The sequence below is a fragment of the Gorilla gorilla genome, chromosome 8, assembly GCF_029281585.2.
Source record: "Gorilla gorilla gorilla isolate KB3781 chromosome 8, NHGRI_mGorGor1-v2.1_pri, whole genome shotgun sequence".
Taxonomy (NCBI): Eukaryota; Metazoa; Chordata; class Mammalia; order Primates; family Hominidae; genus Gorilla; species Gorilla gorilla.
In genome coordinates, this window is record NC_073232.2 from 107,637,205 (window position 1) to 107,652,253 (window position 15,049).

A 15,049-nucleotide genomic window follows, 5' to 3' on the forward strand; every position below is an offset into this window, starting at 1 on the left:
TCACTAGGTGGCGCTGTTCATCCAGGACAGCTCAGCTGCTATCGGGAGACAGTGTCTAGGAGGGACCAGAAGAGAGGAACAAGCAGGCTGTTTGCAAGTCTGGTGCTCTTAACTCAGAAGATGCCTGAACTTTCAAAGCTCAGCACTGCCAAATCAAAGAGCAATTCCTAAGCACCAGCTTAATTTCTCTTTGTCTTTGTTTTAATAAAAAATTTTAAAACATTTTATTTACTCAACTATAAACTACATTCCTGTCTGCAAATAAAACTATCATCCCAGACCACAGAAACTCAAAAGCTGGATCCAATGCTTAAAGTCTCATACAATCATTGAATAAAATGTGTTTATACACTTAACTCCTCTACCTGTAAATTCTTTTTGCAGCTGTAATAATTAAGACTTTAAAATAACTAGAGTTTTAAAGTCAGTTTCCAGTTATCTCTAGAGGAAGGATGAGCTCAAGTCTCCCTTCTATTTTATATTCCTTTGGGTGCAAGGCTAAGAAAATCCTCCTTTAAGTGCCAAAAGTCGATTTGTACCAAAGCCAATTCAGAGATATCATGGGGCAACTGTAGGCTGAATACTAAAGATGCTAGAATTCCTTACTCCCATTTCAAACTTTGGGAAACATCCTACATCATAGAAATCATTCCCTAAAAGTCACCTATAATGGGGTTGCATTTGTGGGTCACATCTGCATAAAGAGGTCCTTGTTGGCCTGCTCTGGGACTTCATTTACATATGTGCTTTTAAAAATGCTATTTAAAGCAGAGACAATGCTGGTCTTCTCAGTGTGTAACACATTTTCAGCTTGTCTTTCACAGACCATAAAGCCTTTGGTCAAGGAAGTGAAAACAATGGCTGAAATAATGCCATCCGCAAGGCATGTGGTACTTGTTGTTAGTGGGGGAGGTCTAAGACAAGCAATGATTATTTGTGTTTCTCTGGGATATTCCAGCAAGATACACTTCCAGAGCTCACTATCCTTTCTCAGTGAAGTAAGGCAAAAGAAAGCTCAGAGGTTGTAGTGAGAAGAGACAATCCCACTATGGACAACCAACATGACTGCTCCCCACTTTCTGAATTCCTTACAAACATCTGATTCTTTAGCAGCAACAATGCATCCACAGCATTAGTTTAAAAGGTGTATAACCACTGAAGCTATTAAACTTACCGGTTTCCCAAACTCCAATTCCGAAAAGAATTTATACCAAGGTTCATTCTTTAAATCTATCTCTTCTGGGCTTATATCCCGACTCTATAGGGGTTGGTGATAGAGAAATGGAAGAAAGAGAAGGATAACATTATGCAAAGATTACATAGGAACAGGCCAGTAGAGATGCAGTGGTTTCCAGGTATATACAGGAGCTGCATTCAACAGCAGCAATCATCTGTTTTTACTGACAACAGCAAAAACAGGAGGGAGAGGATGGGTTTATAAAAACAGGGAAATTGAGGCAGGGAACAGTAAGTGAATCATTCTCAGCCCTAAGGCAGAGGAAAATGGACTATAGATGGACAACTCTGCACCACACTGCTGCCTACACAACAAGTCTGAATCTGGGCATAACAGCATTCTGCAATAATTTTCAGTAATGTGGAAGAAAAGAAAGCCCTTTACAAAGAACTATTAGTTATGAGCAAATTATCCGGTGAGCACACCAAACATTTAGCCATCTATGCCAGTTGAGTAGAGCAGATTTTTATGGGCTAGTACAACTTTAGTACTTATTTGCAAAGCTGCCTTAAGGTTTTCGAAATAAACGCAAATATTGACACTTTATAAAAGCCAATTGGTTAATACTGCATCTTTAATGGCACATGAGTAGGTAGGAAACCATGTCCCGTACACAGTAAAGTGAAAGTGAAAAATGATATAAGTAAAGACAGAGGACACAGTGAAAAAACATTTTAAACAAGTATCCATGGCGGATGAATACAGACAGAATATACTTCGTGTTTTAACAAATAAATGTTAAAGAATTGGGAAAAAATAAAGTGAAAGAAAAGCTAGACAAGACAGATAACAGAACAAAGGGGAAAAAACTTCTGGGTTATATGACAAAAATAAGTTAGATTTCTCACTTTATATAACACTATGAGGTATCAATAGACTGATAATTTGATTTCATGGGATATAATATTTAACCAAATAAGTATAAAGTTCTGGCACCTTATTTCATGGAATAACACGTGTTTCTGGAAATAACTAGTTGGAAAATGAATGTGTGCAAAGCAAATCATGTTTTCCCCTTCATAAATTGGAGAAATGTTTACATCAGGGAAAAGTGTTTGAGGTTCATGACTAATTAAATATGTATATATGTTTCAAAAAACATTGATAATCACAAAAAGAGAGTTGGGGTGATTTTCTACAATAACCTGAAATATAAAATGCATACACTTTCTACTGAGATTGAAAACACTGCACAACAAACTTCACTACTTCTGGGCTATAACATCTGAGGGAGGGGGTTGCCATGTCTGGTGTGCAGGTCTTTAATGCTAGTGCTTCACAAAGCAGCTCTTCTTGTACTTTACTTACAACGCAGTTAACATCCCCTTTGCAGCTTGTAGAAATGGCTGCTAACTTTCTTAGTGACCTTTACCAATCCCTTTTTCTAAGATCTTTAAAAGAATCTTTAGCATTACTTTCACTTTTGCTACAGGTAGAGGACTATGGAAATATGGCAGGGAACCTTCTTTTAACTGAAACCAAGCTAGGTTGAAATCGGAGGGAAAATCATACTGAAACACAAGGTCTGTCCTCCTGCATCCAGATAAGACTTCCTCCAAATGTCTTTAGGGACTTACAGTTTAAATCCTGAAGGAGAAGCCTTGCCCTCCCTGTAGTAAATGGATTCTATATTTATTCAATTCAGTGAAAGGAGGTACAATACCTACAAAAACACAACTACTCAGTAGTGGCAATTTAGACATTGGGACTTTCTAGATCCTAATATGATGGGGTTTCATGAAATCTATTTCATGTTTGTTATTTTTACAAAGACTATTTATAAACTGCCCTCTGGCAATGGTTAGGCTTTTTTTTTTTTTTTTTCTTAAATAAAATGTACCAGCTCTTTCGGGAAACTGCCTGAAAGTTTTGGTACTCATGATCCTGAAGTAATTAACTTATTTTATTCCCAAAGGTTGTCTGCAGATCATTTTACTGTGGAGGTTAATGCTGTGACAATAATAGAATCAGGAGGTTATGTCAAACAGCGATGGGTGAGAGCAACCAGCCTCAGTCCTTTGAGCTGCCCAGAGATAAAGCTAAAAAGGTGATACCACACAGCCCTCACATCTGCATTTAATTTTGCCAAGTATAACTCAGCTGTGGATCCTGTTATGGAACAGACCAATAGAAAAACATCCTTCTGGACACAGAGCAGGAACTCTGGCCTGGCAGACAGGGAAAAATTCCATAATGCCTGACAAAGTTCTTTAGTACCACAGGCTATTCTCCCAGCTCAAAAAAAATCCTTGGAAAAGGGCAGGTAACTCACCAGAAAAATGCCAACTTCTCCTCAAAGACAGTTTTGCTTCTTGAATGGAAGCCAGAGACCAGCTTCAAATTCCAATTAAGTAAGTCGCCTGAATGTGGTATGTCTGTGTAGCACTTCATAATATTCAGTTATTGTACCCATATTATCACATTTGACCCACCCCATCTTCCAATTCCTAGTCCAGTGTTCTTTACACTATACCATATTCCCCTTTTCATATTCCACATGACAGGGGGGCAGGCCCACTAAGTTTGCGATGACACCAAGCTAAAGCAGGGCTAAATGACCATGCTGAAAAGCCAGGAAAGGAATGCAAAGTGAGGATGAACTGGGAAGAAACCAAGCTGGGGAAATCCCCTTGTTTTACACTTCCACAATGTACACTGTGTCTGTAATCCCTCTTTTAATATCTGTCCGTCCTACTACACATATATATATATATATATATATGTGTGTGTGTGTATATATATATGTATGTATATATTTAACTGAACTGAACTTCTGTAAGAGACTTAGAGGAAGGTATAAAAGAATGAGTCCTGAAAAAGGCCATTTCTGACAAAGCAAGGACTGACCAATAGATCTCCAATTCCAAGGCTAGAAGAGAAAAAAGTATCCTACTAGGATAAGAGGGGACCACGTAGAGATAAAGACCCACATACGTGCCAGGTTTGGTGGCTCAAGCCTGTAGTCCCAGCAGTTTGGGAGGCCAAGAGGGGCAGATTGTTTGAGCCAAGGAGTTTGAGACCAGCCTGGGCAACATGGTGAAACCCCATCTCTACAAAATATAAAAAATTAGCTGGGCCAGGCACAGTGGCTCATGGCTGTAACCCCACAATTTGGGAGGCAGAGGTGGGTGGATCATTTGAGGCCAGGAGTTCAAGACCAGCCTGGCCAACATGGTGAAACCCCATCTCTACTAAAAATATAAAAATTAGCCGGGCATGGTGGTGCGGGCCTGTAGCCCCAGCTACTTGGGAGGCTAAGGTGAGAGGATTGCCTGAGCCTGGGAGGTCAAGGCTTTAGTGAGCCATGATCACACCACTGTACTCCAGCCTGGGTGATAGAGTGAGATCCTATCTCAAAAAAAAAAGACCTTCATATGAGTCTTTCAAATAGATGACTAGGTCATCAAGTTTGTAAGTCTTCTGTAGGGGGTTTTGAAGGCAGTACAGTGTTTCTTTCACCTTTCTGGAATGATTTAGAGTATGCTCCAGGGCAAGGTGAGCTCTAGGGCAACCTCTCCTGCTAACCATGCATAGATGTGCCTATGAAGTCACAATTTAAATTGCCAGAGTTAAGCAGACATAAGTACCTCAAATGGAAAAAGCATTTTTTCTCCTAAAATGAGGTAGTGCATATATGAGAGCAGACTTACATTCTACATCTGTCACTAGTTAGTATACTTACCCACAGTTAACAATGGAAGTGTGTGTTTTGGGGCTATGGGGGTGTATGCTCAAATTCTGGCAAACCAGATACTAGATACCAAAAGCCAAGACTCACATGCTGAAACTCACACTTCACCTTTTCTGTCCATGTGATAAAAACAGCAGGAAACAAAATCGAACATAAAGGATGAATTCAACTACTGTGAAGGGCAGACTGTCAAAAGATTAAGATTCAACTAAAACTTCTCTTCGGAGGAACAGAGCTAAATTGGGTGAAACTATTGGACATTCCTACTCCTCCTTGGCCTGCCTTTGGTGTTCATGCCCCATTAGTGGCTTGGCTTAGGGCTTGGTACTACACAGAGGAGCTTTGCAATCCATGTACATGCTCACCACCATTCTGCAAGAAGGCCCCATGGGGCACTATGTGTTACTTTTCAGGGTTTGTAAAAACAACGTAAATGATCCCAAGAACTGTGGTATGGAAGATCCTCGTAAACTATTGCGGCATCAATGAGAAAAACTAAACTATGTTGTTTTTCCCAGTTCTGAGTAGTGGTTAAATGACTAAGAACCAGGGAAAGGAGCTGGAAACAAAGGAGAAATTAAGAAAAGGGAGCCTTCGGTAAGAGCCATGAAAATCTATGAATGGTGATACTGCCAAAACAAAAACACTCAAAGGTCTACAGAGTCCCTGAAATCATTTAAATGTATTCATATGTAATGGTGGGTCCCAGACTTATTATTAGTGTTGGAAATAAACCCAAGGAGCACGACTTTCTTTGCAGGAGCACCTGGGTGCAAGGTTACCTTCTATGTTTCTTACGTACAGTATCTTCTAACAGCAGAGAACCTCCAAAGAAGGGCAGTGGTGGGGAGAAGGCAAAATTCTGTGCTCCTCTCTGAACTTTCTGCTTGAAATAACTGGTGCATAGTGAATGCTGAAGAATGACAACTCTAAGTATTTCTGTGACCTGTTGACCTTTTTTCCTAATTAAAATGACTTATCCTTCAGTGCTTTTAGAGATGTCACATTTTTATCTCAGTAGAAGTCAAAACGATTCTTCTTTCAAAACATGTAGAGCCAAAGAGGCGGAGGGAACATAATTTGAGCTTGCATTTCAGAGGCCTGCTTATTCTGTAGACATTGTGGTGACCGTATTTTAATAAAAACCAAACTCCAGCATAATAATTCCATCCTGCTGTCCTGCTAGAGGACTGCAATGTTTATGGAGCTTTGGAGAACCCCTTAACCAGGATCACAATTCCAAACCAGCTTTTCCTAATGAAGGGTTAATAAAATGATGCATGATTGGCAGGTATGAAACTAATCAATGTGTAAGAATTCTTCCTGTTTCACAGAAGAGGCTGCTTTTCCCGGGTGGTCTGCTATATGCATACAAACCATTTTCCCCACTCATAATTGCTCAGAGATGTGAACTTGTATAGGGAATCATAAACCAGGTCGAATATGAAATTTGTCCTCAATATTGCACTTGTCAAAAAAGGAAGACCTAAAAGATATATTCTAACAGCCTGGGCCTTTTTTCCAAGTCACAACATCCTATTAGTTATGTAGCTTTTAATGACATTCTAGTAACTTGTACAAAATTTATGCCTGTTCAGAGTCACTTAAAAAAAACTGGACTTCAGTCCACTTAATGACAAGCCTGATAAATGAACACTTAGACATTTAAAAAAAGACAGCAGCAAAATCAATCTTTACGTTAGTAGAAAATTAATATTAGTTAAAACCATGCACAAAAAAAGCAACAGAGCCACAATAAGAGGATTTTTTAAAAGCAGATTCGCGGGACTTATTTTATGAACACCTGCAAAAATGAAAAGGGTAAAAGTACTTCATTTTGGTCATTATCTTCAAAACAAAGCAAGTCTATCTCAAGGGGAAAGAATGTAATCCAACTGCACAATGCATTCTGATTAAAGAACATGGGCACAGTGAGACAAAATAACTTTAATATGCACATTACCATCTTTTCGTTGGTCAGAACGGAAGACTTGCCCGGCTGATATTCGTAAATGCTTTTGGGCTCTGCACGATATTTTCTTGTATCTACTTTCTTATCTGGGGGTTCCCAGTCATTTCTGCAGAAAGAAAATTCTATTAGAGCTATTTTCATGACAACTAGCATTAGCTTCCGACACGGTCTGACTTTGGATGGCTGTAGTGTAATCAAAGAACTGTTATATCCAAAGCATAACATTGGAGTCAGGGTGAACAATTTAGTTGTGTTGGTTTGCTTCTCAAAACAACCAGTTAAAGTTTGGTGTTCGCTTCTCACAAGGCTTGAGATGTCCTGTGCTCAAAACCAGGCACCAGGAAGGGGAGCGGACAAAGCAACAGGAACAGAGGCGGCAGCAGCAAAGCTGGCTCTGGAAAAATCTTTCACCTTGCTTCGCTCTATGGGCTTTTCATTCCACAGACATGCCTGTACTTCCCATTCACACCAGAGCAGTGAGAGAGAACACAGGTCCTGGAGCCAGTTGACTGTGGTTCAAATCCTGCCACACCCCTTGCTAACTAGGTGATCTTAAACAAGTATTTCTCCTCTTGGTATCTCAGTTTCCTCATCTGAAAAATGGGGTTGTTGTAAGGACTAAACAATTTACATGAGACAGCACATGTAATCACTGAGCAAAGTGCCAGGCCCATAGTAACCACACAATAAATGTCAGCTGCTACCATAATTGCATTCTTCCCTGTTCCACACTGGAATAGGGAAGAGGTAACTGTAGGTTGAGACCTTAGATTCAAGTCAGTAATCGATTTTGGTTTGATTTTTGTATATGGTGAGAGATGGGGGTCTAGCTTCACTCTTCTGCATAACCAGTTTTCCCAGCACCATTTATTGAAGGGTCTGTCTTTCTCCCAATGTATGTTCTTGGCACCTTTGTGGAAAATGAGTTCACAATAGGTGTGTGGATTTGTTTCTGGGTTCTCTATTCTGTTCCATTGGTCTATATGTCTGTTTTTATGCTAGTACCAAGCTGTTTTGTTTACTATAAGCTCTAGTTTGCAAATTTTTTATTTGTGCATTACCGTACTTTGCACTGTGATTAAGTTTTTCATGCAAGGCTGTAAACTTCTTGAAGGCACAGACAATGATTTATATATACCTATATCCTTCCATGATATATGGTTAAATCTGCAGGGAATACACCCAGTGGGTTCTGGATGAAGGCAACTATAAAGGATTTGTGGGTATACCCAGGTTTCTTTTCAAATTAATTATCAAACTCCTCAGGTAGAGGCCACTTAAGTTCGTGTGGTGCTTTTAAAAACAGCCATTAATTTGTCTGTGAGGTTGGAAAAGGTACAGAGGTGTGAAATTGGATGTGTATTTAAGGAAGAAGTAAATAATTTTGTTTGGCCAGAGCCTTTTGTGTGTTGAGAAGTGGTGTAAGTTGGGGCTAGAAGATGCACGGAACTCCTGTCCAAATAGCATGAGGAGATTGCTTCAGAGGGCATTTTTAGAGATAAGAACTCAAGTCAGGTGTTTGGGACCAGCCTAGCCAACACGGCGAAACCCTGTCTCTACTAAAAAAATACAAAAATTAACCGTGAGTGGTGGTGTGCACCTGCACTCCTAGCTACTTGGGAGCCTGAGGCATGAGAACTGCTTGAACCTGGGAGGCAGAGGGTGCAGTGAGCCGAGATCACACCACTGTACTCCAGCCTGGATGACAGAGCAAAACTCCGTCTCAAAAAAAAAAAAAAAAAAAAAGCTCAAGAAAAAGAAAACTGTTTTGTTTGCTGCAGGCATTTTAAGAGATTTATTAATGCTGTCACTAGAACAAGTCCAAGGCTTATGTCTCAATAATACATGTTGCATGAGTAAATGGACATTAAAAAGTGTGGCTTCTTTTTAAAGTTAGTCATTGCTATGAATATGTGAACACAGTATGCAAAAAGAATATGACGACATGTGACAAATCTTGCAGTTAAGATTTCTCTTGTGAAAATGTAAAAAGTTATGATAATGATAGTCAATATTAATTAAGCCCATACTCTTAATTTGGCTCCCATACTAGGAGCCAAGTGCTACCAGGAATGTTTACATGTATTATCTCATTTTAACCTTGCACTATCCTTACTAGGAATCATGCTATTTTTATCCCCATTTTACAGAGGAGGACATTGAGGCTAAGAAATAAGAAGTCACTGCTAATAGGTGACAAGGGACAGACTCAAATTCCACATTCCTAAGAATGGAGGCTCCTAGGTCTCAATGAACAACAAGGCCCAGGCTGAATGAATGAGACAAGCGGGCACTTACCTTTCTGAGCTTGACTTCAGTGAGGAAGAGCGGGCTGGGAGGGGTAGTGTGGCCGACCTCTTGACTACCTTCTCACCATCAATGTAGCTCATCTCACTTTTTGAGCGAGGCACAGAAAGGGGAGATTTTGCTGGAGAAAGACAGTGCAGACAAAAGACTTAAAACTCATGAAAACTGAGAACAGGGCAATTATCTTCCCTCATCCACCACTTTCCCTTCCTCCCCCACAACCAGGTTATTTGAAGTCACTTACTGTCTTCAGAAAACGAGTATCTGGGAGAGTACAGATCTGAATCATCATCTATTGAACAAAACAAAATGTAGTCAGGAGAAGTCTGGCTAAGGTAAGAGAACCAAGTTGTATGTTCCCCATTTCCACAGTCTGGTACGAGCATCCAGCCCCCCTAGGGATCCCAGCGGAGAGAAGAGTGAAGCGCCAGAAGCTACACCACGGCAGAGCACGTTTGAGAGGAGCAAGGTTTGTAGAGCACACCCAACCAAACCTGTAGTCCAGGCAGGACAGTCACAACTGGCAGATGCTGCTGCCTGACATCAAGAAATGCATGGGGACAAACAGCCAAGGGTCCTCCTCTAGAGAATCCACACAACCAAAGCTGGAATGCAGGGTCTGGGTCTGGCTGAGTGGGAAGCAGGGGCTGAGATGGATCCCCGGCTGCACCAGCTCAGTGTACGGTTAAGCTCACCGAGTTCAACAGTGTCTTGAAAGGCCTCTTACCGGGGCCTCGGGCTGCTATTGGATGGGAAGGAGAGGCCCAGAGGGTGGGTTTTCTAGCTTCTTGCCTCAGCTTTGACCTGTTTTATATGGTAAGCTTTCATACACATCATTAACAAAGAAGTTCTGCAGCTAAGAGAAGAATTTGAGAAAACCCTCATCAAAATTTGTTTTGATTCCACCTCAATCTGGTTCCCTGAGTAGATTTGTTTCCTGGGAACACAACAGACCCATGGTCAAACGGCTTCCTCTGCAAAGGTACTACTCGGAGTGGGTATCTAAACTGCATCTCTGGAGCAAATCAAACTCCCGCGTGTCTCTATGGTGGGAGGTGACTCTCCAAAGGCATGACACACATCCCTATGTAGGCTAGACACTGGGTTCTAAAACTTGCAGAACCTATACAAGACCTGAAGCCCTTGTGGAAGTGGCTGTATCTTCTGAACTAAAAATCAGACCACAGGCACATTGATGGGAACAGGTTTTTAAAGTGGGACTGTCCCGAAAATGCACTCTATCTAGTCACTACATCCATGATGGTCCCTCCAAAGCACTACACCAAAAAGAGTTAGTCTGAAATAGTTAGCCTTTCCCATTTCTAACATCTTGCTAATCTGGATTCAAAATTCACATACATGGAATGAAGACCCAATTCCTTCCCTAAAGTTCATGACAACTTTAGGAAAGCACATGAACTAACCTGCAAAGACAAGTCAAAGAATCCACCGTATGGTGGTGACTTCGTGTTAATCAAGTCCTTGTTTCTATGCAAATCATTTTAAGTTTCAGAAGAGACAAGGCCAGAATATTTTATGAAATATAAATAAGCTAACATTGCTATTATTTTGATAAAGTATTATTCAGACAGCTTCTCTAACAATCACTCCTTCTTGTCCCCTCTTTTCCCCATTTTTATTTGTCTCAGGTCTCCCTTGGCCCACATAAGGGACAGGCATCAGGTACCAAGGTACCTTTTCCCCTACCTCCTTCCCTCACTTTCAAGAATGTATCAATATCAAGGTTGAACAGGGCTTAAGGTTTTTTTCTACCAACATAGCCAAGCCTTTCACTATTTTAAATTGAGTGTGTAAGCTTATTTATGTTATCTTCTGAAAATAGAACAGGGGAAAGAGATAAAGTTGGATCCAGAAAAAGATTTTTTGAAAGATTATTCTGAAAAATTGTGTGTTGACAGTTTTTTGTTTTTTTAAACAGAACGTCTGATTATACTGACAAAATGCCATGATGTCAAAGAAAACTAAAAATGAGCTTTGATTACAGGGACTTGATTAGAAAAAATGCTGCAATGAAAATGCCCAAATGAAAAGTTAGCTTAGTTAGAAGCTGATGTATGCATTGCTTAAAATGTAGCCTAGCATTTTAGCTCAAAACCCTGTACATCTCTGAATCATGGAGAAATTATAGCTTATCAGTAGATGATAAGATGAAGGTTAATTTATAACTATTACCTGGTTCATGAAGTAAGAAGCAAAGTTTTCACTGGGTGGAGAGGAGTGGCATTTAAATATTCAGTTTTTTTTTTTTTTTTTTAAGCCTGAGCTCTTTAAAAAATGTTTCTATCTAGAGCTTTCTAGTGTGGAACTCTAGAAGGTTTATTAGAAGAAAATGAGAAATACTGGTTGAGCGTGGTGGCACACGCCTGTAACCCCAGCACTTTGGGAGGCTGAGGTGGGTGTATCGTTTGAGGTCAGGAGTTTGAGACCAGCCTGACCAACATGGTGAAACCCTGTCTCTATCAAAAATACAAAAATTAGCCAGGCGTGGTGGCATGTGCCTGTAGTCCCAGCTACTTGGGAGGCTAAGGCAGAAGAATTGCTTGAACCCCAGAGGCAGAGGTTGGGGTGAGCCAAGATTGTGCCCCTGTACTCCAGCCTGGCTGATGGAGTGAGACTCTGTCTCAAAAAGAAAAAAAAAAGTGAAGAAGAAGAAAATGAGAAATAGTTCTTATAAGATGGGGAAAAAAACAGCACTACTTGGGAAGTTTAACAATGTAAGTACTTTGAAAAGGAGAGGGAGAAGCAGGAAAGTTGGAGTTGGGGGATGCAGGTAACAGAGGCGTCTGAGGAACTGAATGTGCTTAAAGCTCCTTCCTTGGACGGGCCTGGTGGCTCACATCTGTAACCCCAGTGCTTTGGGAGGCTAGAGGGGGAAGATTGCTTGAGGCCAGAAACCCAAGACCAGCCTGGGCAACATAGCGAGATCCCATCTCTACAAAAAATTTTTTAAAAATTAGCCGTGCATGGCAGCACACACCTGCAGTCCTAGCTACTTGGGAGGCTGAGGTGGGAGGATTGCTTGAGTCTAGGAGTTTGAGGCTGCAGTGAGCTATGACTGTACCACTGCACTCCAGCTTGGGTGACATGACAGAGCAAGACTTTGTCTCTAAAGAAAAAAAAAAACAAAAAACACTTGTTTCTTATTCGGTGTCAGTAGAGAAATCTCACCCACGCCAGGCTAACACAGGGCAGGAGAGTCTCTGTGAACAAGTTTTCATTTCTCTCAAAGGGTCCACAGGTTCTGACATGTGGATTTCAGCTCATGAACTTTTAACAGGACAAACAAGTCATACAGATTCATCTGAACAACTATAACACAGGACAAGTTCTAGGGCTTGTAAAATCCATTATTTTAATTTTTGATGCTTGTCTTGTAAATCTAATGGAAGAATATTTTACCTCAGCTTATGAATAAAAATAATAATTGTAGCTCCCATTATTAAGTGACTAACAATGGCTGGTAATTTACTAATGTCATCTCACTTCAACCTTGCAAAAAACTGCAAGAAGAACTAAATACCTCATTTTACAGACAAGGAAATGAAAGCCCAAGTAGGTTGAGAAGATTTGCCCTTAGCTGCAGAGTGAGACAGACAAAGCAGAAATGGATTTAAGGTCTTTCAGATTCCACTTCCCTATGTCATCTAGTAGCCCCGTGACAGAGATGCCTACTGTGTTCTTTCACCCCAGCTTCATCTGCCCAATCCTGGGAAAGCTGAAAGACTGGCTATTCTATTACCATGTTATTATGGAAGAGGCAGAGAAAGATGTTGTCTTGAAACTCAAGGCATGCACTGCACTGCTGGCCAGGCCAATTTCCAGCCCCCAAAGCCTTTGCCCGATTTTTGCATCCCCTCACCCTCAGTGATGTTTAAGCAAGTTTTCTGAGTTGCCTCACATTTCTAGTTTTCCTCTTGCTGGTCTCCAGGGACAATGGATAACACTGAGTCACTCTTATTACATCTTTTCTTTTTTCTTTTTTTTTTTTTTTTTTGAGACAGAGTCTCACTCTGTTGCCCAGGCTGGAGTGCAGTGGTGAGATCTTGGCTCACTGCAACCTTTGCCTCCCGGGTTCAAGCAGTTCTCCTGTCGCAGCCTCCTGAGTAGCTGGGACTACAAGCGCCTGCCACCACACCCAGCCAGTTTTTGTATTTTTAGTAGAGACGGAGTTTCATCATATTTGTCAAGCTGGTCTCGAACTCCTGACCGCAGGTGATCCACCCGCGTCAGCCTCCCAAAAAGCTGAGATTACAGGCGTGAGCCACTGCCCGGCCTCTACACCTTCTATTAATAGTTGCTGCTCCTTGCTGCCTTCTCCTGGGAGCTAAGTCAACACTGGGGATGATGGGTATGCAGTTAGAAATACCAAGGAATGGGAAAACAGTGTAAGGAGCATGTCTGCATTTCTCCACACTAGAGCCAGCCAAATGGGACAAGTGTGCTCAATATAGTTAAGACATGTTAAATGAAATGTTTCTCAAATTGTCTATTACCTAGCACCTGAAGCTCTGTTCAGTATTTCTCCAAAGGCCCTTTAAAACAATGTTAGAGTGGGCTCAGCTGTGCAGAAATCTTGTGGTTTCTGCTCATGGTGGAACCACATGCTAATTGTGCTCCTCAGAGCTCCAAGCAGCAGACATCAAACCTTGGCAGCAACACTCAGACCTTCCTATGCCAGTGATTTGCAGGAAGCTGTAACACTGCATGGGATTTACACAGGGTAAACAACTCACTTAGGCCTCTGAAGGTCCAGCTGGGCTCTAATGTTTACACAATGATTCTTCTCTGGGCTTTGGCAATCTGTCCTTGGTAGCTCAATTTGGGGACAGCCACTCTCCTACAACTGCCAGGAGCCACATAATTGCCTTTTCAACCACAGTGACTTTAAATGAGCTTCCAAATCACTTTTTTTCCTCTTTCTTTTTCTTTAATTTATAAAAATCTCAAAGACAACTGAAGAAAGTACTGGTTGAAAGTTGTTCTAAAAAACTGCCTGACTAAAATGGGAGGATGGGCAAAAATCATTTGCATAACCACTTGCCTATATCAATTAAATTTCAATTTTATGCATTTCTCAGGCCTTTAAACTTAAAACAATTTTCCAAATATTAATGGCTCATTTTTGACACAATCTTTCTTCCACTGCTCAACCTAAATCCTCCTCTGGCTTTACCCCTCACACTTAGGAAGACAAAGGATAAAAGAGTAAAGATAGTCATACATGACCCCCATGAACAAAAATAGTAGTCAGGGGAAAAGACACAGATGTAGAGTTGGGTACTGAGTCTGGGTGGGGTGGGAAAGGAAGAACAAACAAAAGGGCAAGGACATCAGGAAGCCCAGAGAGCTTGGGGGAAAGCATTACAAAGCTGTCTACGTTTTAGTTAAAGGCCATCAAGTTCTTTTTTTTTTTTTTTTAACAGACAGGGTTTCGCTTTGTTGCCCAGACTGGAGGGAGTACAGTGGTGTGATCCTAGCTCACTGCAGCCTCAAAATCCTGGGCTCAAGTGATCCCCCTGCCCTGACCTCCTGAGTAGCTGGGATTACAGATGTGGCAATCAAGTTCTAAAGAATGCAAAAAAAAAAAGACCAGGATAGGGTGTACAGTAGTTATAGAAGACATAGAGAAAAAAATAGAACTCTGAAGAAGAGAATGAGGTGGGGCAAAAAATAAGTTAAAGGAGAAAGTTTGGGAGGACCATAGGGTTAGAAGAAGACTCACCGTCTTCATCTGCTATCGAACTCCTGGGCCGTGAAGGTGGAAAGGGAGTAACTGCTACCGTTTCTTAACTGTCCCACAGGCCAGTCAATGCCTTTTGCA

At 41.1% G+C, this 15,049-nt stretch overlaps 1 protein-coding gene across 50 annotated transcripts in view; it reads right to left on the bottom strand.

Moving 5' to 3' along the window:
• SORBS1 (sorbin and SH3 domain containing 1) overlaps positions 1-15,049 on the bottom strand; it is a 249,911-nt gene that overhangs the window by 63,064 nt on the left and 171,798 nt on the right. For 38 of the 50 annotated variants that reach the window (XM_055352551.2, XM_055352548.2, XM_055352553.2 and 35 more), the window contains 4 exons: positions 9,452-9,499; positions 9,199-9,328; positions 6,892-7,006; positions 1,175-1,258 (listed from right to left, as the gene is read on the bottom strand). In XM_055352551.2, the coding sequence (XP_055208526.1) occupies positions 1,175-1,258; positions 6,892-7,006; positions 9,199-9,328; positions 9,452-9,499 (377 nt within the window). The remainder of the gene's footprint in view (positions 1-1,174; positions 1,259-6,891; positions 7,007-9,198; positions 9,329-9,451; positions 9,500-15,049) is intronic. The other 12 variants (XM_031014952.3, XM_055352554.2, XM_055352552.2 and 9 more) reach the window with 1 other exon arrangement.